Here is a 22782-nt window from a genome sequence, read left to right as displayed (position 1 = left end):
CAAATTCCTCACCTCCACCAATTTATTTCAGAATTGTTGGGGTTACAGAAGTATTCGAAACCTACAGATTACTACAGACTGTTCTGTTTTTGACAGATTCTGTTTTTCGTGTGTTGTTTGCTTATTTTGATGAATCTATGGCTAGTATCGGGGGGTATGAACCATAGAGAAGTTGGAATACAGTAGGTTGAACACCAATATAAATAAAGAATGAGTTCATTACAGTACCTTGAAGTGGTGTTTTGTTTTCTTATACTAACGGAGCTCGTGAGATTTTCTGTTGAGTTTTGTGTTGTGAAGTTTTCAAGTTTTGGGTAAATATTTGATGGATTTTGGAATAAGGAGTGCCAAGAGCCTAAGATTGGGGATGCCCAAGGCACCCCAAGGTAAAATTCAAGTAAAACAAAAAACCTAAGCTTGGGGATGCCCCGGAAGGCATCCCCTCTTTCGTCTTCGTCCATCGGTAACTTTACTTGAGGCTATATTTTTATTCACCACATGATATGTGTTTTGCTTGGAGCGTCTTGTATGATTTGAGTCTTTTCTTTTTAGTTTACCACAATCATACTTGTTGTACACACCTTTTGGAGAGACACACATGAATTGGAATTTATTAGAATACTCTATGTGCTTCACTTATATCTTTTGAGCTAGATAATTTTGCTCTAGTGCTTCACTTATATCCTTTTAGAGCATGGTGGTGGTTTTATTTTGTAGAAATTATTGATCTCTTATGCTTAACTTATATTATTTTGAGAGTCTTCTAGAAAATAATGGTAATTTGCTTTGGTTATAAAATTAGTCCTAATATGATAGGCATCCAAGATGGGTATAATAAAAACTATCATAAAAAGTGCATTGTATACTATGAGAAGTTTGATACTTGATGATTGTTTTGATATATGAAGATGGTGATATTAGAGTCATGCTAGTTGAGTAGTTGTGAATTTGATAAATACCTGTTCTAAAGTTTTTGATTCCCGTAGCATGCACGTATGGTGAACCGTTATGTGATGAAGTCGGAGCATGATTTATTTATTGATTGTCTTCCTTATGAGTGGCGGTCAGGGACGAGCCATGGTCTTTTCCTACCAATCTATCCCCTAGGAGCATGCGTGTAGTACTTTGTTTCGATAAATAATAGATTTTTGCAATAAGTATGTGAGTTCTTTATGACTAATGTTGATTCCATAGATTATACGCACTCTCACCCTTCCACCATTGCTAGCCTCTCTAATACCGCGCACCTTTCGCCGGTATCATACACCCACCATATACCTTCCTCAAAACAGCCACCATACCTACCTATTATGGCATTTCCATAGCCATTCCGAGATATATTGCCATGGAACTTACCATCGTTCCGTTTGTTATGACACGTTTCATCATTGTCATATTGCTTTGCATGATCATGTAGTTGACATCATATTTGTGGCAAAGCCACCTTTATAATTCTTTCATACATGTCACTCTTGATTCATTGCGTATCCCGGTACACCACCGGAGGCATTCACATAGAGTCATATTTTTTTCTAGTACCGAGTTGTAATTTTTGAGTTGTAAGTAAACAAAAGTGTGATGATCATCATTATTAGAGCATTGTCCCACGTGAGGAAAGGATGATGGAGACAATGATTCCCCCACAAGTCGGGATGAGACTCTAGACAAAAAAAGAGGCCATAAAAAAAGGCCCAAATAAAAGAACAAATGAGAGAAAAAGAGAGAAGGGACAATGTTACTATCCTTTTACCACACTTGTGCTTCAAAGTAGCACCATGATCTTTATGATAGAGAGTCTCCTATGATGTCACTTTCATATACTAGTGGGAATTTTACATTATAGAACTTGGCTTGTATATTCCAATGATGGGCTTCCTCAAAATGCCCTAGGTCTTCGTGAGCAAGTGAGTTGGATGCACACCCACTTAGTTTCTTTTTGAGCTTTCATACACTTATAGCTCTAGTGCATCCGTTGCATGGCAATCCCTACTCACTCACATTGATATCTATTGATGGGCATCTCCATAGCCCGTTGATACGCGTAGTTGATGTGAGACTATCTTCTCCTTTTTTTGTCTTCTCCACAACCACCACTCTATTCCACATATAGTGCTATGTCCATGGCTCACGCTCATATATTGCGTGAAGATTGAAAAAGTTTGAGAACATCAAAAGTATGAAACAATTGCTTGGCTTGTCATCAGGGTTGTGCATGATTAAATACTTTGTGTGATGAAGATAGAGCATAGCCAGACTATATGATTTTGTAAGGATAACTTTCTTTGGCCATGTTATTTTGAGAAGACATGATTGCTTTGTTAGTATGCTTGAAGTATTATTAATTTTATGACAATATTAAAATTTTCTCTTGAATCTTTCGGATCTGAACATTCATGCCACAATAAAGAAAATTACAATGAGAATTATGCTAGGTAGCATTCCACATCAAAAATTCTGTTTTTTATCATTTACCTACTCGAGGACGGGTAGGAATTAAGCTTGGGGATGCTTGATACGTCTCCAACGTATCTATAATTTTTGATTGTTCCATGCTATTATATTATCTGTTTTGGATGTTTAATGGGCTTTAATATACCTTTTTATATTATTTTTGGGACTAACCTACTAACCAAAGGCCCAGTGCAAATTGCTGTTTTTTGCCTATTTCAGTGTTTCCCAGAAAAGGAATATCAAACGGAATCCAAACGGAATGAAACCTTCGGGAGAGTTATTTTGGGAACAAACGCAATCCAGGAGACTTGGAGTGGACGTCAAGGAAGCAACCGAGGCGGCCACGAGGTAGGAGGGCGCGCTCAGGGGGTAGGCGCGCACCCCACCATCATGGGCCCCTCGTGGCTCTGCTGACCTACTTCTTTCACCTATATATACTCATATACCCCGAAAACATCCGAGAGCACCACGAAACCCTATTTCCATCGCCGCAACCTTCTGTACCCGTGAGATCCCATCTTGGGGCCTTTTCCGGCACTCCGCCGGAGGGGCAATCGATCATGCAGGGCTTCTACATCAACACCATAGCCTCTCCGATGACGTGTGAGTAGTTTACCACAGACCTTCAGGTCCATAGTTATTAGCTAGACGGCTTCTTCTCTCTCTTTGGATCTCAATACAAAGTTCTCCTCAATTCTCTTGGAGATGTATTCGATGTAATTCTTTTTGTGGTGTCTTTGTCGAGATCCAATGAATTGTGGGTTTATGATCAAGATTATCTATGAACAATATTTCATTCTTCTCTGAAATCTTTTATGCATGATTTAATATCTTTGCAAGTCTCTTCGAATTATCAGTTTGGTTTGGCCTACTAGATTGATCTTTCTTGCAATGGGAAAAGTGCTTAGATTTGGGTTCAATCTTGCGGTGTCCATTCCCAGTGACAGTAGGGGCAGCAAGGCACGTATTGTATTGTTGCCATCGAGGATAAAAAGATGGGGTTTATATCATATTGCTTGAGTTTATCCCTCTACATCATGTCATCTTGCCTAATGCATTACTCTGTTCTTATGAACTTAATACTCTAGATGCATGCTGGATAGCGGTCGATGTGTGGAGTAATAGTAGTAGATGCAGAATCGTTTCGTTCAACTTGTCGCGGACGTGATGCCTATATACATGATCATGCCTAGATATTCTCATAACTATGCGCTCTTCTATCAATTGCTCGACAGAAATTTGTTCACCCACCATAGAATTTGCTATCTTGAGAGAAGCCACTAGTGAAACCTATGGCCCCTGGGTCTATTCTCCATTATATTATTCTCCCGTCAATAAGCCATTTCTGTCGGCATTTATTTTGCAATCTTCAATCTACACAACTAAAATACCAAAAATATTTATCTTATTATCTCTATCAGATCTCACTTTCGTAAGTGACCGTGAAGGGATTGACAACCCCTTTATCGCGTTGGTTGCGAGGTTCTTGTTTGTTTGTGCAGGTACGAGGGACTTGCATGTAATCTCCTACTGGATTGATACCTTGGTTCTCAAAAACTGAGGGAAATACTTACGCTACTTTGCTGCATCACCTTTCCTCTTCAAGGGAAAACCAACGCATGCTCATGAGGTAGCAAATGCTTGTGCTAATTTGTTTTCTGTTGTTTGCTTATGTATCATTAGATTCGAGCAGCGCACAAAATGGACGAAGATGCAGTGTGCAAATAGGATGCATGCAGTGCAAAATGTGTACGAATGCAGTACAGACTCTGTCGAATGAAGTTTACACATACCCAACAAAGTAGTGCACGCCCCTACATTTGAAAAAAGAATACATAAGAGCAAAAAGACGGAAAGAAAAGGCGAACCGTACATGTAGTGCACAATGTGTGCACATGCAGTACAGAACCCTGATCAATGCCGTGCACGAATGATTTACTAAGCAATGCACGCCCTTACACTTGAAAAAAGAATACTTGAGCAAAAACACGAAAAGAAAATGCGAACTGTACATGTAGTGTGGAATGCGTGCACATGCAGTACAGAACTCTGATCAATGCAGTGCACGAATGATTTACTAAGCAGTGCACGCTCCTACATTTGAAAAAATCTTAAGAAAGAAAATACAAAGAAAAAATTGACCACCCCAGGTGCAGCCGGCCCCAGCCAGTCTCGTAGTAGGTCTGCGCCCACAGAAGACGAGTCGTTCTGAGCCATGATGCATGGGGCTGGGCACACATGAGCCCACAGGTTAGAGAGCATAGAGCAGTGAGCGTCATGTATAAGCGCCCAAATAAGTAACCAGAGGAGTTCGATATGGCTGCCTCGCCAGCGCTTATAAACAGGTCGAGCACGCCCTCCGCGAGCAAGGTGGGACTAAACATTAGACCACACACACAGCGCACCGGGAACCAGCCGTGCTCACAGGCCGACTTGGGCCCAATGCGTCTTCACTCCCCCGAACACAGGCCAACAGACAAAAGAGAGGCTATTGAAAATTAAAAAAATCCCACATACCACTCCACAAACACAGGCCCAACCACGCGCTCCACAGTTTGTTGTGATATGACAATGGAGTTCGCTATATTCAAGTAAGCAGTCTCGTTGCTTCTCAAATGCATTCGTGTACACTGAATCAGAATCAATCCACCACCTAACACCAACCTCAACATTTATTACTTTTGTTGCTCAATTGGTTTCATAAAAACCTATCCATTCGTGCTCCAGACTGACACAACTCCTCCCCTCGTTCATCTTTTTCTTCAAATCATAGATCTAGGGTTCATCCCATCCCCAGCTGTTCTCTGAAATTCCACTGAACCCGCCATGGACTGTAAGTGCAGATGTTTGGCAAGGATGGCGCCGGTAGCGGACACATGCGTGTACGCAGAGGGTCTGGAGCTCACCAACACCGAGTGGCACAGCATGCTCGGGTGCCTGATGATAACCAACAAGGGGTTTCGGGCGCCATTTCTTCATCGCCTCACACCCGCAGATCTGCAGGAAAGTTGGGTATGTTTTTTCCCTCACAATTTTCGACATAATCTAGGCTACAAATCCACATCTGAATATATAGTTCCATCAATTTGTTCGGTAGTGTCAACAAATACAAAACATATTTTGTATTGTTGTTCAAATTTGTTAGCTATTAAGACTAGATGCTTCCACCTATTTTTCTTCAGTAACACACCAGGTATCGACACTAGTTAGATTAGAACCCCAACACACGAACAAAAAAGAGGGTCAGTAGATCAGTGTTGCAATTTGCTTAACATGCTAGCGAAGTACACTGTAAATGACCTTGCAGTACAAACATGTTACAGTATAATATATATCATAGTAAAAATAGAGGTCAATTCCGTATATAAGTTTGTTCATACATTGCAACTACTTTACCAAAATAGTAGTTATATATGTTCATATTTAAGTCAACATAAACAGATCATCCTAAGTATAAAGAAAAACATTTGTTCTTTACTAATAAACATTCTTTTTCCATCCATTACAAAATGCAGAAACTGCCATCCATAATAAAATTTCCTGCTCCGAGTTTAGGGAAGGTTACCTTGGAGACACAACACAAGAATGGGTATCCAGACATGCAAGTTGACTACCACATTGACTCTGAAGACTGCATCAACATAACTACTGGCTGGAATGATTTTGTCTCCCAGAATGGCTTTGAGGCTAGAGAATTAGCCATGGTGTTTTTCTACAAAGAAGAAGACTCCCTCAAGTTTACAATATTTGCACTATAGGTTGTCTAGGATAAAAGCTAAATCCATCACTGGCATATTCTAATGCTTTGCTTATGTTGTATGCTTTTAAAATTATGTCCATCAGAAGGCTTGAACGATGCCTATGTAAAGTATGCAACCTCATCTGCATCATTTTATCACTCTTTTTAGACAAGTTTTTGCTGACAGAAACGCAGTTCTCTAATACACATAGTACAGTCCTTATATAAAAAAATTGCAGTACTCTGAACAATAACAATCCAATGCCAATGGTCGAAAACTTTGTACTTAACATATATTGTTCAACAGAATTCTCATGCTATGGATTTCAGAAGAATTGACATAAAATACAAGAAATAGCAGCATAACTATCCTGCTAATGCAGTACGAAAGTGCATACTATGCAGTTCTCTAAAACACAGAATGCAGTGTAAGAAAAATGATTATCTCATAAGCTGTCATGCCCACTATAATACAGTTACATTGAAGTCCACTACTTAACAAAATGCAGCACACTACAAACATATGCCAGATATGCATCAATAAAATCAAAGCAGTACAGATCCAAACATGTAGGAGACCAACAGAGGTGCAAATTCCACTCGCAGTTCGATAAGTGGCCAAAACATTGCACAACCACTCAAATTTGAACAATTACCCACCAAAAATACATCAAACCCACGGCCACTACGATGAACAGCATGAGCTATTCTTTAAAAATGCACACCAAAAAGACGAACATTACATGCGCAATACAGTAAATTCAAACAAAAAAAGAGAAACTAATAACAATATTCAAAAACACATCAACGCACAAAATCCAAAAAAACAACAAGAATAGACGAGCGGACGAAGCTCACACCCCGGACAATCGATTTCACAGAAATTGATAACCAACTCCTAGAAATTAGACAAATTATAGAGTATACGGACCGATTAAAACGAATGCAATCAAAGAATTCCTACTAACAAACAACATCCGAGCACGAAAAAGTCGCATCCAACGCGAACACGAACGAACAGAGAAAGCTCGTCCGCCAAATCGCTCGATTTGCAAAGATTCTAGTCGCTTTTCCTGTAAATCACAAAGAATAAAGGTCAAATGAGATCCAGAAACAAATTAAATCATCCCGCAACACCCGATCCCACAATAAAACGCGGGCCGGTCGCCAGAAAATGAAGGAGTTCTCCCATGAAGCATTGCAGTGCTCATCGTACAAAGGATGCAGCTCACTTCCATTGAGCATGCAGTTCGGAAGTGTTAGCAGAATAACTATTCTGCTAATATTAGTAGAATAGACCGGCTGTAAAATATAGTAATTTTCGTAACAAATATAGTCAATTACAAAGTTGGGTGATAAAAAAATATTTTCCGAATTACTACATTTTGTACACCGTTACTAGATTTTGTATATAGTGTTATTAGGGGGTGTAGAAGTGTAGAATAAGTTATTCTACACTCACACTTAGAATAGTGTTACCCTATATATATATATATATATATATATATATATATATATATATATATATATATATATATATATATATATATATATATATATTGTGTCTACCATAACTTGCCACAGAACTAGTTAAGGGTCGCTAAACTTTTAAGGGTTTAGAAGTTATCAAAAAATATGAAATAAACATGGGAGCATCTCTCTAATGTAATAAGATGATCCAATGGAGGGATTGTCAAAATATGCATCTATGTGTCCTCGAAAAAATAATAAGCATTTCAGCTCACTACGACATAAATATATACTGAACTATTTGTTTTTTGTCCAAGACACATACAGTCGTATTGTTTTAATCCCTCCGTTGGATCATGTTATATTATAGCTGTGTTGGTTCAGTATTTGTTTAGAATTTTTGAGAACTTTTGCATCGTTGAAACCCTTAACTAGTTCTGTGGCAAGCACTTGTAGAAAATCCTACTCCTCCTGAGTAAACACTATTCTGATCACGGGATCAGAATAATATTTTGATCACAACCTGACATGCCTGAGTAACGCGTCTGAACTTCCCTCTGTACGAACCCGACCTTCGGGCTATCTTCGCAACCGTGGCTTCCCCCGCGAATTATTCTTGTTAGTCGGGTTCTATATGATGTTAGTGTAATCTAGAAATGTTTTTTACCAACTAAATACCAGTTTTAAATAGGAATCTCGCTCGTTGGCGGATTTTGCTCTCGGGTCATGATGAAATTGCGTTTTTTGCAATTTTACAGTCTAAGTTGTTCGACCTGAACTTCTCCCAGTGCTAGGTTGAATTTCCGCCAACATTGCCCAAATGGGGCTTGCGATATACCATTGGAAAGCTATGGACACCAGTGTCATGACCCAAGTTGAATTTTTGGAAAAATGTAAGCGGTTTAAGAGCAGTTTTGAAAACCGTTTTTTCTTCACACAAAAAACGTGAATCGTATTTTTGATCGCATTTCTAAACCATTTATCGAAATGAGGCAAATAATATGGCGTTGGAAAGCTGCTGCAAAACCGCTCCTTTCACATGTTGAAAGTTTTCTCTAATTCCCTACGGTTAAAGAGTAATTTGGAAAATCGTAAAAATTCGCAAACCGAACAGCCGAGTTCGTATTTTCGATGTCATTTCAAAACGGCTAGTCCAATTGAGGCAAATGATATGGCATTGGAAAGCTTATGAAAATTCGCTACTTTTTCATGTAGAAAGTTTTTTCTAATTTTGAACGGTTTAAGAGTAATTTAGAAAACGGTACAAGTTCCAACGAGTTCGTATTTTCGATCTATTTTTTTAATCGTATGTCCGAATGCAGCAAATGATATGGTGTTGGAAAGCTTGAGGAAATGCGGAACTTTTTAGTATATATTGTTTCTCCCAATTCCTTACTATTTTAAGTCAATTTTGAAAATGGCTAAAAATGTGTTTTCGCCGTAATTTCTACAAACTTTATCGGAATGGGGCAAATAATATACCGTTGAAAAGATAAGGAAAATGCGAAACTTTTTCATGTTGATGGTTATTTGTGATTCCTAGCCATTTTCAAGTAATTTCTAAAATGACGAGATCATTTGTTTTGCCTTTATCGCGAAACAGATTCTTCGAAAATGCACCACGTGAAGAACCTGAACTTCTCTGCATGTCTACTTGAACTTCACTATGTTTTTCACGTGCTTTTTTTGCTCGTAGATCTCCATCCACTGCTCATAGCTCTCCATCCGATCACCGAAGTTGAGCAAGTGATATACCGATGGAAAGTTGTTGTAAACATGCAACTTTCCCGTGTTGATCATTTTTTCATACTCGTGATGTTTTTAAAAGTTTTTCATCTGATATTCATTCAGTGTAGTAGGTGAATTTCCTGCTGCTTTCACGTTGAACTTTTGTGACATATTTTCCTTCATAATTTTCTCATCCATTTCGTTAGTGTTGCACAAATGATATTATTCTTATAAAAACATCTCTCAAAATTTTTTATAACTTTCTCCTACCGAGGACTTAAACTTACACAAATGATATTCCTACCGTTTTGAAGTAAATTAGAACATGACGTGATCATGATTTCTGCCTTCATCGCGAATGAAAATGCACTACGTGAAGTAGTGAACTTCTCGGGCATGTCAGTTTGAACTTCACTCTGTTTTTTACGTGCTATTTTTTGCACTGCGTGAAGTAGTTGAACTTCTAGGGCATGTCTGTTTGAACTTCACTCTGTTTCACTTTATTGTATTTTTCTTACAAGAAATACACACCATGTAGTAAGTGAACTTCTGGTTGTTATCACTTTGAACTTCACTATGTTTTTGGCGTGTTGTTTTTTGCCCGTAACTGCCAAACCACTTACCTGAATTTACCAAATGATATACCGATGGAAAGCTGTTGAAAACGCACAACTTCTTCATGTTGATCAGTTTTTCATACTCGCGACAGTTCAAAATATTTTTTGAATGCGTAAAAATGTGGTTTTAACGGTATACATAAAACTTTTAAACCACTCATCAGAATATAGCATATAATATACCGTTGGAAAGCTTTTGGATAGGAGCATCTTTTTAAAACAGACAGACATTACAATTTTTTGTCATTTGAGACGAGTTTTAAAAATGGCAAAAACAACATTGTTTTTTGCCTGTTTTTTACATGTAATTGAAGGTCGGACGTCTCGCACTAGAGATCTTGAACTTCATCATGAGTAGCACGTGAACTTCTTGCAATAAACATTTTAAGCTTTTAGTTTTCCATTCATATATATTCTTACCCGAAACACATTTCGTGTAGTAGTTGAACTTCTCGTTGTTTTCACCTTGAATTTCTATCACGTATTTTTTTCAACCTTTGTCACAATAATTTTTGAAATTTCTCACACCGAGCACTTGAACTTCTAGCAAAAAAATTAGACTTTGCCTTTTTATTCTTTTTTTTTATTATATGAAAACACACATCATGTAGTACGTGAACTTCTGGTTGCTATCACTTTTGAACCACTTTGTTTTTTAGTTTTGTGCACGTGAACTTCTTGCAACAAATCTGAGTTTTTTATATACTTCGAACTTCTCTATTATTTTGAATTGAACTTTTTAGATGTATTCTTAGAAAAAAATATGTTTTCAAATAAGCATCAAACAGTATTTAAAATTGAACTTCACACATTTATTTTTTCCAAGAATTTGAAAGAATATGTGTTTTCCGTAAACATCAAACTACTCCTTGTTTTTTTAGAATTTAGAAAAATATTTGTTTGTTACAACATCAAAACTCTCTGTTATTTTAATTTTAATTTTGTTTTTTGTAAAAAAATACCAATAATACATGGCTCACTAACATTTTTTAAATTGCACTAATTTTACTATATGTGAACTTGCCCTTATTTTATATTCAAACTTCTCACCCGATTCCGATGTTCTTGTTGTAGCATGTGTTGCGAGCTACATCGGCGAGACTCAAATGCATAATTTTGTGTAAAAAGCATTGAAACCCAAACCATGTTGTATATTTTAGAAGAATGTGCTAGTAACCTTTTTTCTCTCACAAAAAGTCTATGAAGTACATAGACAGAAAAGAAACATGCCTCAATGTCTCCGTCTCTCTCCCTGAAACACAACCCTCGATTGAAGCACACAAAAAGAATTAGCACTCCACGAAGGTTATGCATTTTGGAGAAGAAAACTCCTTTTTTGCCATTTTTTAAGGACCCATGAATCTGCACCGAAGTATCACAATACCGACTTTTTGGCACCCACAGATACACTACTGAACTTCGGGCAAAAGGTACTTTAGAAACAATACATAAGTTAACATAGTACAACAGCAGGGAAGCATGATTTCTGGTACATGAGCAAATTCAAAGCAGCAGTGATCTGAACTTTTGTGTTCAAACTTAGTTTAGTTTGGTTCACAACATGAACTTAAAAAACTCTGCACATCATACATCTCAGCACGCAAGCAGCACACCCAGCGCACACACAAACACGAGCACACACGCACGCACACGAGCACACACGCACGCACACAGAGATTCTTTGTTAAGATCATTTTCTTTAAGACTAACAAAAAAAGCTAAAAGCAAGAGTGGAACATGTGATTCTGTTCTCACTTTGACATTAGAGAGCGTAGAACAAGGAGTTGCAGCCGAGTGCCTTTTTTATCTGAAGTTACATCTGAAATGTTGCTGCCACTCCCTCGCTGTCTTTGTTTACGAGTTGCACTACATAAATGGATTCAAAAAACCTGAATCAGTAAAAGGATTTAACCAATAATCAAATAAGAACGACCTTTTGTGGTGTGTTGAGAGAACTTCCACAACTGATTTATTTTTAAAATCTAATGCCTTGTAGCAGCATTTTCCAGCCAGCATGTTGCGCGACAGAATTATCTAATGTATGTGAACCATGAAATCTGGAGTTAAGTGGAAACACCTACAAATTAGTTGAAGGTTTAATTATATAAATTTATTTTCTGGAGCAAAATGTAACCTCCACCAAAACCAGATTTTCCTAGGCCATTTGCACAAACAATTTTTGAGCACTAGTGTCACTATCGAAAACATCGACAGAAAAATGTAGTTGAATTTGGGACCACGGGTAACAAGTGAACTTCAATTTGTGGATGATGTTCGACTACAACTGTAGAGAGAGCTACATCAGATGCTTTGTTTCATAATGGAAGCAGTTGAACGAGAAGGAATACCAAGAAAAAAGTGAAGTTCAGGTTTGGCATACTGGATCGTCTTACCATGGTGCCTAGGTGCGGCCCTCCTACTCCTCCTCGAGCAGGGCAAGACCAGTGACTGCAGCTTGCAGAGAAGGGCATTGCTCCAGAAGGCGGCGCAGATGCCTAGAGGCGCCCCATTGATCGGTGGATGGTTGGTCGCGGAGGCTGGTGAGGGACCGGCGAGTGCACCTGATTCACATTGAGAAAACATAAAAATTGACTTCTGCCTAAGCTTCTCTACATCTAATGTTAAGAGTAACAAAAACATTTTTTATCATGCCAAATTGAGAGAGAGAGAGAGAGAGAGAGAGAGAGAGATTGAGAGGGCAGCATCAACACATGCCCAGAAGCTACAGCACGTAGAGAGTCTGAGTAGGAGCTCCCTGTCGGCTTTGAGCGAGCTAACTACAACAGTTGAACGGTGTGGAGGTGCTGCATTGAACTGCAGCATCCCATGTACCCGTCGGCATAGGTCCCCATGCGGAGGTCGGTGACATGGCGATTCTTTTCATTCCCGGAGTTGTTGCAGGCAGCCACGCGCCGGAGCGGGGGCTCCAACTTGTGGCAAGGCGGAGGGCGCACATGGCTCCGGCGGCAGCAGATCCTGCGGGGTTGATGGGGGCATCTACTACGGATCTTACCAGGTTGGTTGGATGGGGGTAGCCGTCGCGTCGGTCGGGGACAAAGAGCCGCCGCCGTCGTGGAAGCAGAGGAAAGGGAGGCCACTGTTGCGGTTGAAGCAGGAGGGAGGACGCGGTGGCGACGCGGTTGGTGGCCGGGGCCACGGCGGCTGCAGTGAGGACAGATGGCGGCGGGGCCGGGATCTTGGGGTGGCGGCGGGATCTGGTGACCCTCGAGGTGCTCCGGGAGGTGGTGTGGCGCCGTCTCCACCGGATCCGCTGGGAGCAGGGGTACGGCCGGGGGCGGGGCGGCCACGGCGGTGTCGGACGGGAGCGGGCGGCGACGGAGGTGCCGGACGAGGGTGGGGCGGCTGCGGCGGTGCTGGCCAGGGGTGGGGCAGCGGCGGAGGTGTCGGCCGGGGGCGGGGTGGTCGCGGTATCGCTGCTGGGGCGAGTGTTGCGATTGGATCGGGGAGGTGGGTGGTGCGGGAGTGGGGGTCTTTTTTCCTTCTTATCTTGATTATGTAGTTCGGGAACATCCCCCATCGGGCCCTACATAGGGCTGATCGTGATCCAAATAACTATTCTGATCTTCGAATTATAATAGTGTTACTTTATATATACAGCCGGTCTATTCTGCTAATATTAGCTGAATAACTATTTTGATAACACTTCCACACTGCACGCTCAACGCAAGTGCACGTTATTGTTTGAACCAGGTGTGCTGCAATACTCGCGCGAGTGAACTTCTCGTCGCAAAAAACTGCACGCTCTGTTTTTCGATACTTTTTTGCTCTAACTTTTTAACCGTTTATCGGAACGAGACATGTAATATACCGTTGAAAAGCTATAAATTAGGCGATACGTTGCCATGTTGAACACTTTTCGAGATCCTCACGGTTTAAGAGCAGTTTTGAAAATGGTGCGACGTACGACGTGTGGCAGCGAGCGTTTTTCGCGTTTTTTCCTAAATTGCTCGTCTGAATGGAGCAAGTGATACACCGTTGAAAAGATATCGTCGAGGCGCATCTTTTTCATATATATTATTTTCTCTAATTCGTTACGTTTCAAGAGCAGTTTCAAATTACTAAATCGCGGAACTCTGTTTTTCAAAAAAAATTCAAATTTTTGTTACTGTTTTCGCCCTAATTTTTGAACTATTTGTCTAAACGAGGCGTGTGATACACTGTTGGAAAGCTATGGATGAGGCACAACTTTCATATGTTGAAATGTTTTTGAGATTCCTTACGGTTTTAAATCAATTTTGAAAATTGTGCGGCGAACGACGAGTGACAGAGGCCGTTTTTTCATAAAAAAATTCAAACCGCTCGGCGGAATGATGCAAATGATACATCGTTGTGATGAGGACATGACTACCTTGGATACGACCAAAAATATTGCATACATGCATATTTGTCAGGTGATTTCTAATGCAAACTATTCAATAATCTATTTATGTTATCCAGAACAAAAATACTTCACACACTTTTGTGTTTTGTCTAATTGCAGGTGTATGGGACATTTATACAATCCACATATGAAGACAAGGGAAAAGGAGAAGTTTAGGTTGTGTTCAAAAAGTCCTCTCACGTCACTTTTGGGCCAAGAGAAGATAGAGTCCAAGTCTCTCACGTTCTGGATTCAGATTCGGACTGCACAGACATACCTGACTCAAAACGCCAACAACTTTTTCATACGGACTCCGAATTGGGTGATTCTTTTTTTGTTGGAAACTATATTTCGTGCTCTTTCCAACCCAATTGGATTCACCTTCAAATTCGTTCGGAGCGTTGAGTTACGGACGAAACAATCTGATGTTGCAGCAGAATCCGAGTCAAACTACAAGCCCAAAGGTGTTGCATCACCTCCACTTGGGCCCATGAGCCTTGTACGACTTAGGGTTAGTTTTAGGCTGCCTTGGGACGTCCTCCCACCTCCTTGGCCGCCACCCCTTGCTCCTATATAAGTAGATCCATCTAGTAGTTTTTTCCTTGGGATTTATTTAGTTAAAAGTTAGCCATTGCAACTTCGTGTACTTCGTTTGTGTCCAACGACCAGACCAAGACCGCTTCCGGACCCCCACCATTATCAATACTTCATATATATTTGCGATATTCAGATTGCTTTATCATATTCTTGCTCGTTCTTCGATTGCTTGCAGGAATAGACCTTCGTGGTCAGGCTGACCGTGCTTCCAGCATCGTCGGCGCAACGTCGTGCACGTTTGTAGTCGGATCGTCAAAGTCGTCTCCACCAAATCGATAGTTATCATCTCATCGAAAGATCGGGACCCTCGCCTCTATCAAGTGGTATCAGAGCAATGCCGAGGACGGCTTTGTTTTCAAAAATGGGAGGATGATGAGGACATGACTACCTTGGATACGACCAAAAATATTGCATACATGCATATTTGTCAGGTGATTTCTAATGCAAACTATTCGATAATCTATTTATGTTATCCAGAACAAAAATACTTCACACACTTTTGTGTTTTGTCTAATTGCAGGTGTATGGGACATTTGTACAATCCACATATGAAGACAAGGGAAAAGGAGAAGTTTAGGTTGTGTTCAAAAAGTCCTCTCACGTCACTTTTGGGCCAAGAGAAGATAGAGTCCAAGTCTCTCACGTTCTGGATTCAGATTCGGACTGCACAGACATACCTGACTCAAAACGCCAACAACTTTTTCATACGGACTCCGAATTGGGTGATTCTTTTTTTGTTGGAAACTAGATTTCGTGCTCTTTCCAACCCAATTGGATTCACCTTCAAATTCGTCCGGAGCGTTGAGTTACGGACGAAACAATCTAATGTTGCAGCAGAATCCGAGTCAGACTACAAGCCCAAAGGTGTTGCATCACCTCCACTTGGGCCCATGAGCCTTGTACGACTTAGGGTTAGTTTTAGGCTGCCTTGGGACGTCCTCGCACCTCCTTGGCCGCCACCCCTTGCTCCTATATAAGTAGATCCATCTAGTAGCTTTTTCCTTGGGATTTGTTTAGTTAAAAGTTAGCCATTGCAACTTCGTGTACTTCGTTTGTGTCCAACGACCAGACCAAGACCGCTTCCGGATCCCCACCATTATCAATACTTCATATATATTTGCGATATTCAGATTGCTTTATCATATTCTTGCTCGTTCTTCGATTGCTTGCAGGAATAGACCTTCGTGGTCAGGCTGATCGTGCTTCCAGCATCGTCAGTAACCTCAGGAGATTGGTTTAGCGGTTGCTAAGGCGCAACGTCGTGCACGTTTGTAGTCGGATCGTCAAAGTCTTCTCCACCAAATCGATAGTTATCATCTCATCGAAAGATCGGGACCCTCACCTCTATCACGTTGGAAAGGTATCGACGAGGCACAACTTTTTCATGTATAAGAGACTCTCTAATTCCTTACGGTTTAAGAGCAGTTTTAAAATTACTAAAATGTGGATAAATTGTTTTTTGCGACACCAAAACCGACGTGTGTACTGCATCAGATAGAAGAACGCATTGCTTCGGTCAGAAAACCGCACTGCATCAGACAGTCAAGCAAACTTCTTGAGTTGTCTTATTGGGCATAAATTTTCTCAGATGAGCTTTTTTGTGAGTTTTTGTTGTCATTTTTTTATGAACGACAAAAGAATGCACTACTTCGGACGGAAAGCCGCAATGCATCAGACAGTCAAGCAAACTTCATGTTTTGTTTTGTCGGGCGTAAATTTTCTCGGATGATCTTTCTGTGAGTTTTTTTTGTCATTTTTTTATGAACGATAGAAGAACGCACTACTTCGGGCAGAAAACCACATTGTATCAGACAGTCAAGCGAACTTCATGATTTGTTTTTTCGGGCGTAAATTTTCTCATACGAACTTTTTGTGAGATTTTGTTATCATTGTTTTATGAACGAGAGTGGACCGCAGAGACGAGGGCAAATGAACCGCGACATATATCAAAGTGAGCCTCATTGCTATCTTGTTGTTTCATTTTAAAAAATCGCACTTTCATGTTGGGCGCAAGTGAACACCATCACTCTCAAAAGTGAACCACATCCGAGGACCAAACGCACTGCAGTTGTTGATTTTAGTCGACTGAATTTTGAAACACGCGAAACAAATTGCACTTCATACAGAGGGGTAATGAGCTGCTACACACATTTCTAGTGAACTACTTCTTTTGTCCTCGGAGACAACGGTACTGCAGATGGAATGAAGTGTACCACATGGTCAAATTCATTGGACCGCATGGTGAAGACTAGAGAACTCCATTTTTACAGTTAGTGAAAGTAAACCCCGCGACAGAAACTAGTGAAGTAAATCTAAAAGGAAATTAACTTCTGTGTGATGGTTTTTTATTGTCGTTACAAAGGAAACCACAGGAGCGCACTGCACGCATACACACACCGCATTGCAAGCATACACATAAGTGAAACCACCATGTGTGACAATACAAATTGTTTTCTCAAAAAACATGACCGATGGGATGGACTACACTTTTTAAATAGCAAGCAAACCACAAGCATCGTTACAAATAAACTGCATTTTTTACATAGCGAGCAAACCACAAAAAACTGGGAATTTTGCACAATATCCTGCGCAAACAGAAGCGAACAGCCTGCGATCACCGTCCTATAGAGCAGAGCAGGTACAGGGGTGTTGAAAGTGGACCACACATTTTTGGGGAAAATGAACCGCGCACACATGCTGGATGAGCTGAAAAAGATGCAAAGATTTCATCCATAGACTAGCCTCGTCACACACTTCTTATCCTTCCACCACTGTATGTGCCTTTTCCCTTTTATTTCTTCTTTGTGCGCACAAACAAGCTACAGCAGCAATATTCGACGGTAAAATCAGAGGAGAAAAAAGCTAAACAGTAGATACTTCATGGGACAATAGTAGTTGCTTCAAAAGTCTGCAGCGGTGAGGAATCAATTCAGAGAGGAAAAAACTAACACTTGGTCACAGGATGGAGGCAAACCTACAGTCGGGAGCAGAAGCTATGATGTTTAGAGATAGCAGCTAGGCGGAGCAAGCGGAGGCCACGAGCAATGGATCAAACGACCTCCTTGGGACACCGCCACCTGCTGCTATGCTCCCGTAGCTACTGCTGAGATGGATTCAGTGTGTGCAGGCGGCCGAATCGTTCAGAGCTGCATGCCCGCTCGCTTTGAGCTGCAAGACACACACACCGCACGACGCCACCCACGAAATCAAACTGCATCGGGAGCCTCGACTGTCTTCAGGCCAGCTCACAGGAGGGAAGGGGATGCAGGAGATCTCGTCGGAGGCCGTCGGAGATCTCACCTGAGGAACTCACTGCCCGTGGTCCGGTGGTCGGGGGACGGCCGAATCCGTGGACGGAGAGCCACCGGAGTCGTCGGCCACCACGCAGCTGAGGGGGAGGGGCGAGTGGCCAGGGGTTGGGCGGCGCTGGCTGGGGGAGTTGGTATCTAGGAGGACGGAGATGGCTCACGGTAGCCCTGGTGGCGTGGGGATCCGGCTCCCCCGCTGGCCGGCGGCGAAGCGAAGTGGTAGGAGGTAGTGGTAGGGGCCGTGATTGGAGAAGGTGGAGGGGGCCCCGCGAGCAAGGGCGACAGCAGCACGAGGCAGTGGAGGTGGTGGGGCAGTGCCCGACGGCGGGGTTGGGGGAGGTGTGACCGGAGTAGGTGGTCGGGGTGACGAATAGAAGGTGTGATGATGCCGACCAGGAGGTAGAGGAGTCGGGGCGGCGCCGGCTGTGAGGAGGAGGCGTCGGGGCGGCGCCGGCCGGGAGCAGGAGGAGGCGAGGAAGCCGGGATTCGTTTCGGGTAGGACGTGCCGCGCGCAGAGAAGGTGGGGAGGGTGGGGCGACTGCTCGGGTGGTGCGCATCTCGCCGGAGAAGGTGGGCTGCGCTGGGCCGGCTTGGATCAGGGTAGGTGGCGTGCGGGAGGTGGGGTGGGGATTGGTTGATTTTGTTCGTTTCGGGTGTTAGCAGAATAAGAGGAGGTGTTAGCATAATAAGGTCTTAAGGGGTGTTATTAGAATAAACCCACCCTATATATATAATTTAAAGTGGCAAAATATTGGAAAGTTTTCTGTGGTTAGTTTATAGATAAAAGCAAGCAAATATACCATGTAATGAACATATATCTAATACAAATTAAAATGCCACGGAAAAAATCATCTTTAAAAAGTTTGTCATGGCATGTCTATGCATATAGTACAGAACTTAAGGTGCTGTGGAACAAAAGTATTTTTAAAAAAATGCTTCGTAAAAAACATGGCAAGTTTTTTTTTGAAAAATGGACACATGGAAAATTTAGGAGATTTATTCTTTAACATACATGGTGAATGTAGCAAATTGCCAAGGGCACATGGCAGATTTTAATATTTCTATTTAAAAAAAGATGGCAAAATTAGGAGTTTGCCATGGGCACATGGTAAAATTAGGAGAATTGTTCTTTGAAAGAGATAAAAAATTAGGAATTTTCCCAAGGGAACATGGCAAATTTAGGAATTTGTTTATTCAAAAACATGGAAAAATAAGGATTTGTACCATGATATAGAAGAGAAAATTGCATGCTACAAATATTTTGCAACAAGAACTCTAATTGAAGTATATTTAGTTGCCAAGGTAAGACAATGACAATTACAATGGACAAATAAGACAAGCTGCCATATGGTTTGAGTTAGCAGTTTTTCCCCATGGCATACTAGGTGTTATCATCTAAAAATGGTACACGAAGCTTTGTAAAACCCAGTTTGCCATCTTTAGACTTAACCACAACAATACAGATATAAGTTTACAACAAACGAATAATGAACAGAAGCCAACTCTAATGATGCCTGCAATTGAGCTAACAATGGATTGTTTTATCTTATTCTTGTTTGTAGAATCAATCAAATCATGTACTAAAAAACAAGAACATGAGAAAAAGATAAAACAACATGCCTCGAGCACTAAGTATGAAAGCAGAACTTGACCTAATTGCTACCATAGACATCAGGTGCTAGTGCTATTTATCCATCTTTTTGTTCTTGACTACCAGGGTCGCCACCCTCAACAAAAGCCTCCACGTCAACATACACGGACGCGGATGCAGGCCATCCGGTGCGAGTGACATGGTGAGTCCTCGGAGAACCGACAACACAGCCTTGGCGGCTGATATGTCCATTTTGCATCCTGCTTTTATATTGATATTTATTGCATTATGGGCTGTTATTACACATTATGTCACAATACTTATGCCTATTCTCTCTTATTTTACAAGGTTTACATGAAGAGGGGGAATGCCGGCAGCTGGAATTCTGGGCTGGAAAAGGAGCAAATATTATAGACCTATTCTGCACAACTCCAAAAGTCCCGAAACTTTACGGGAGAACGTTTCAGAATATATAAAAATATTGGGTGAAAGAAGTACCAGAGGGGGGCCACCCACCATCCACGAGGGTGGGGGCGCGCCCTACCCCCTGGGCGCCCCCTGCCTCGTGGGCCCCCTGGCAGCCCTCTAATGCCCATCTTTGGCTATATGGAGTCTTTCATCGAGGAAAAAATCATAAGCAAGCTCACGGGACGAAACTCCGCCGCCACGAGGCGGAACCTTGGCGGAACCAATCTAGGGCTCCGGTGGAGCTGTTCTGCTGGGGAAACTTCCCTCCGAGAGGGGGAAATCATCACCATCGATCCTCTCGCCGGGAGGGGGTCAATCTCCATCAACATCTTCACCAAAACCATCTCCTCTCAAATCCTAGTTCATCTCTTGTATCCAATCTTTGTCCCAAAGCCTCAAATTGGTACCTGTGGGTTGCTAGTAGTGTTGATTACTCTTTGTAGTTGATGCTAGTTGGTTTATTCGGTGGAAGATCATATGTTCAGATCCTTTATGCATATTAATACCCCTCTGATTATGAACATGAATATGATTTGTGAGTAGTTACGTTTGTTCCTGAGGACATGGGAGAAGTCTTGCTATAAGTAGTCATGTGAATTTGGTATTCGTTTGATATTTTGATGAGATGTATGTTGTCTTTCCTCTAGTGGTGTCATGTGAACGTCGACTACATGACACTTCACCATTGTTTGGGCCTAGAGGAAGGCATTGCGAAGTAATAAGTAGATGATGGGTTGCTAGAGTGACAGAAGCTTAAACCCTAGTTTATGCATTGCTTCGTAAGGGGCTGATTTGGATCCATATGTTTCATGCTATGGTTAGATTTACCTTAATACTTCTGTTGTAGTTGCGGATGCTTGCAATAGGGGTTAATCATAAGTGCGATGCTTGTCCAAGGAAGGACTATACCCAAGCACCGGTCCACCCACATATCAAATTATCAAAGTACCGAACGCGAATCATATGAACATGATGAAAACTAGCTTGACGATAATTCCCATGTGTCCTCGGGAGCGCTTTTCTTTATATAAGAGTTTGTCCAGGCTTGTCCTTTGCTACAAAAAGGATTGGGCCATCTTGTTGCACCTTATTTACTTTTACTATTTGTTACCCATTACAAATTACCTTATCACAAAACTATCTGTTACCGATAATTTCAGTGCTTGCAGAGAATACCTTGCTGAAAACTGCTTATCATTTCCTTCTGCTCCTCGTTGGGTTTAACACTCTTACTTATCGAAAAGACTACGATAGATCCCATATACTTGTGGGTCATCAGCGGCCTCCGACGTTGCGGTGCCTGACGATCACTGCGAATCCCTGCTCTGCTTCTCTCGACGCAAACCTCATCCTTGAGGCGTCTCCCGCACGACGCGTGATGCCCAGATCAAACCTCAGCCTCATGCTCCACGGCGCACCATCAAACTCGACTCAAGCATGGGCCACCCTAGGGTCGAGTTGGCGTCGGCAACCGCGACCACTCGGTGGATGCAGCGGCACGGCCCTAGCGCGACGAGCTTGTCCCACGCATGACCAGCTGAGGGGAGAGCGAGCAAGCCATTGGTGCTCGCCAACCAATGGATCCACACGCCGGTGGTTGCCCGTCCTCGGCCTCTTTGTCTCCCAGGCGGCATACCCCCGACCAGCTCCCTGTCTGCAAATGCGGCGTCCCCGTCGTCAGCTTCCCTCGCATGCGTCGAGCGCGGAATCATGGAAGCGTCGCGCTCGCAACCCTTCGCCGTCAACCTCGTCCTCCTTGTCACCCAGGCGGCGAACCTCGGCTAGGACCCCGTCTGCGAACATGGCGGCGGCAGAGCAGGGAGCGCGCGCGAGTTATGGGGTGGGGGATGGGTGGAAGAGATAGAGGAGTGGCGTCGGAAGTGGATAAGCCTCATCCATCCATTCACTAAAGAGGAGCGATCGCGTAGAAAGCACATTTCAGGCCCCTCCCAATGCTCCACCTCGTACATGTGCTAAGCCTTCCACATAGGCATAAAATCTGATGTGGCAAGTTATTTAAGAGAAGAGAGATGGGTGTGGTGACTCCAGGAAGAAACAATGCTAAGCGTGTGAACCTAAGCAAAACATTTAAATGAATGAAGCCCACCAATACATGAAGAGCTTTAGTTGCTAAATCATTAAATGAAGCAAGCTTAGCTACCACAAGTTAAGCACCTATGCATTGCGGAGTATAGTTGCTAAGCTATTTAATGTGCTTAGCACCTCATCTAAGCACCGATGCTTTGGCATCAGCCTCAACGAACGTTTGCTAAATCTGACTCACCCAGTCGCTAACGCGGAGATTCGTGCGGTTTAATCCAATGGCAATAAGAGTGTTAGGTGGGGAAGTCAATAAAATCTGAGGGTGACGTGATGTGAGGAGCGCCCCTCTCGCCCCCGCGTCGCCAGGAGGGCGACACGGGGGAAACCGC

General features: G+C 42.2%; 1 protein-coding gene and 1 long non-coding RNA gene across 2 annotated transcripts; both read right to left on the bottom strand.

The window, feature by feature from the left end:
- Positions 1-11464: 11464 nt before the first annotated feature.
- On the bottom strand, positions 11465-13870 carry LOC119299312 (proline-rich receptor-like protein kinase PERK10). Its single transcript, XM_037576550.1, has 4 exons — positions 13835-13870; positions 13019-13496; positions 12399-12566; positions 11465-11871 (listed from the first exon to the last, which is right to left on the bottom strand). The coding sequence occupies exons 1-4, from the start codon at positions 13868-13870 to the stop codon at positions 11819-11821; spliced, it is 735 nt and encodes a 244-aa protein (XP_037432447.1). The 3' UTR covers positions 11465-11818.
- A 3501-nt stretch (positions 13871-17371) lies between these two features.
- Positions 17372-18922, bottom strand: LOC119300656. The gene is made up of 2 exons (XR_005146547.1): positions 17958-18922; positions 17372-17802 (listed from the first exon to the last, which is right to left on the bottom strand). It is a non-coding gene; the product is annotated as an uncharacterized LOC119300656 (long non-coding RNA).
- Positions 18923-22782: the final 3860 nt, after the last annotated feature.

The sequence above is a fragment of the Triticum dicoccoides genome, chromosome 5A (assembly GCF_002162155.2).
Source record: "Triticum dicoccoides isolate Atlit2015 ecotype Zavitan chromosome 5A, WEW_v2.0, whole genome shotgun sequence".
In the NCBI taxonomy this organism is placed as follows: Eukaryota; Viridiplantae; Streptophyta; class Magnoliopsida; order Poales; family Poaceae; genus Triticum; species Triticum dicoccoides.
This window is presented reverse-complemented; position numbering and strand designations above follow the sequence as displayed.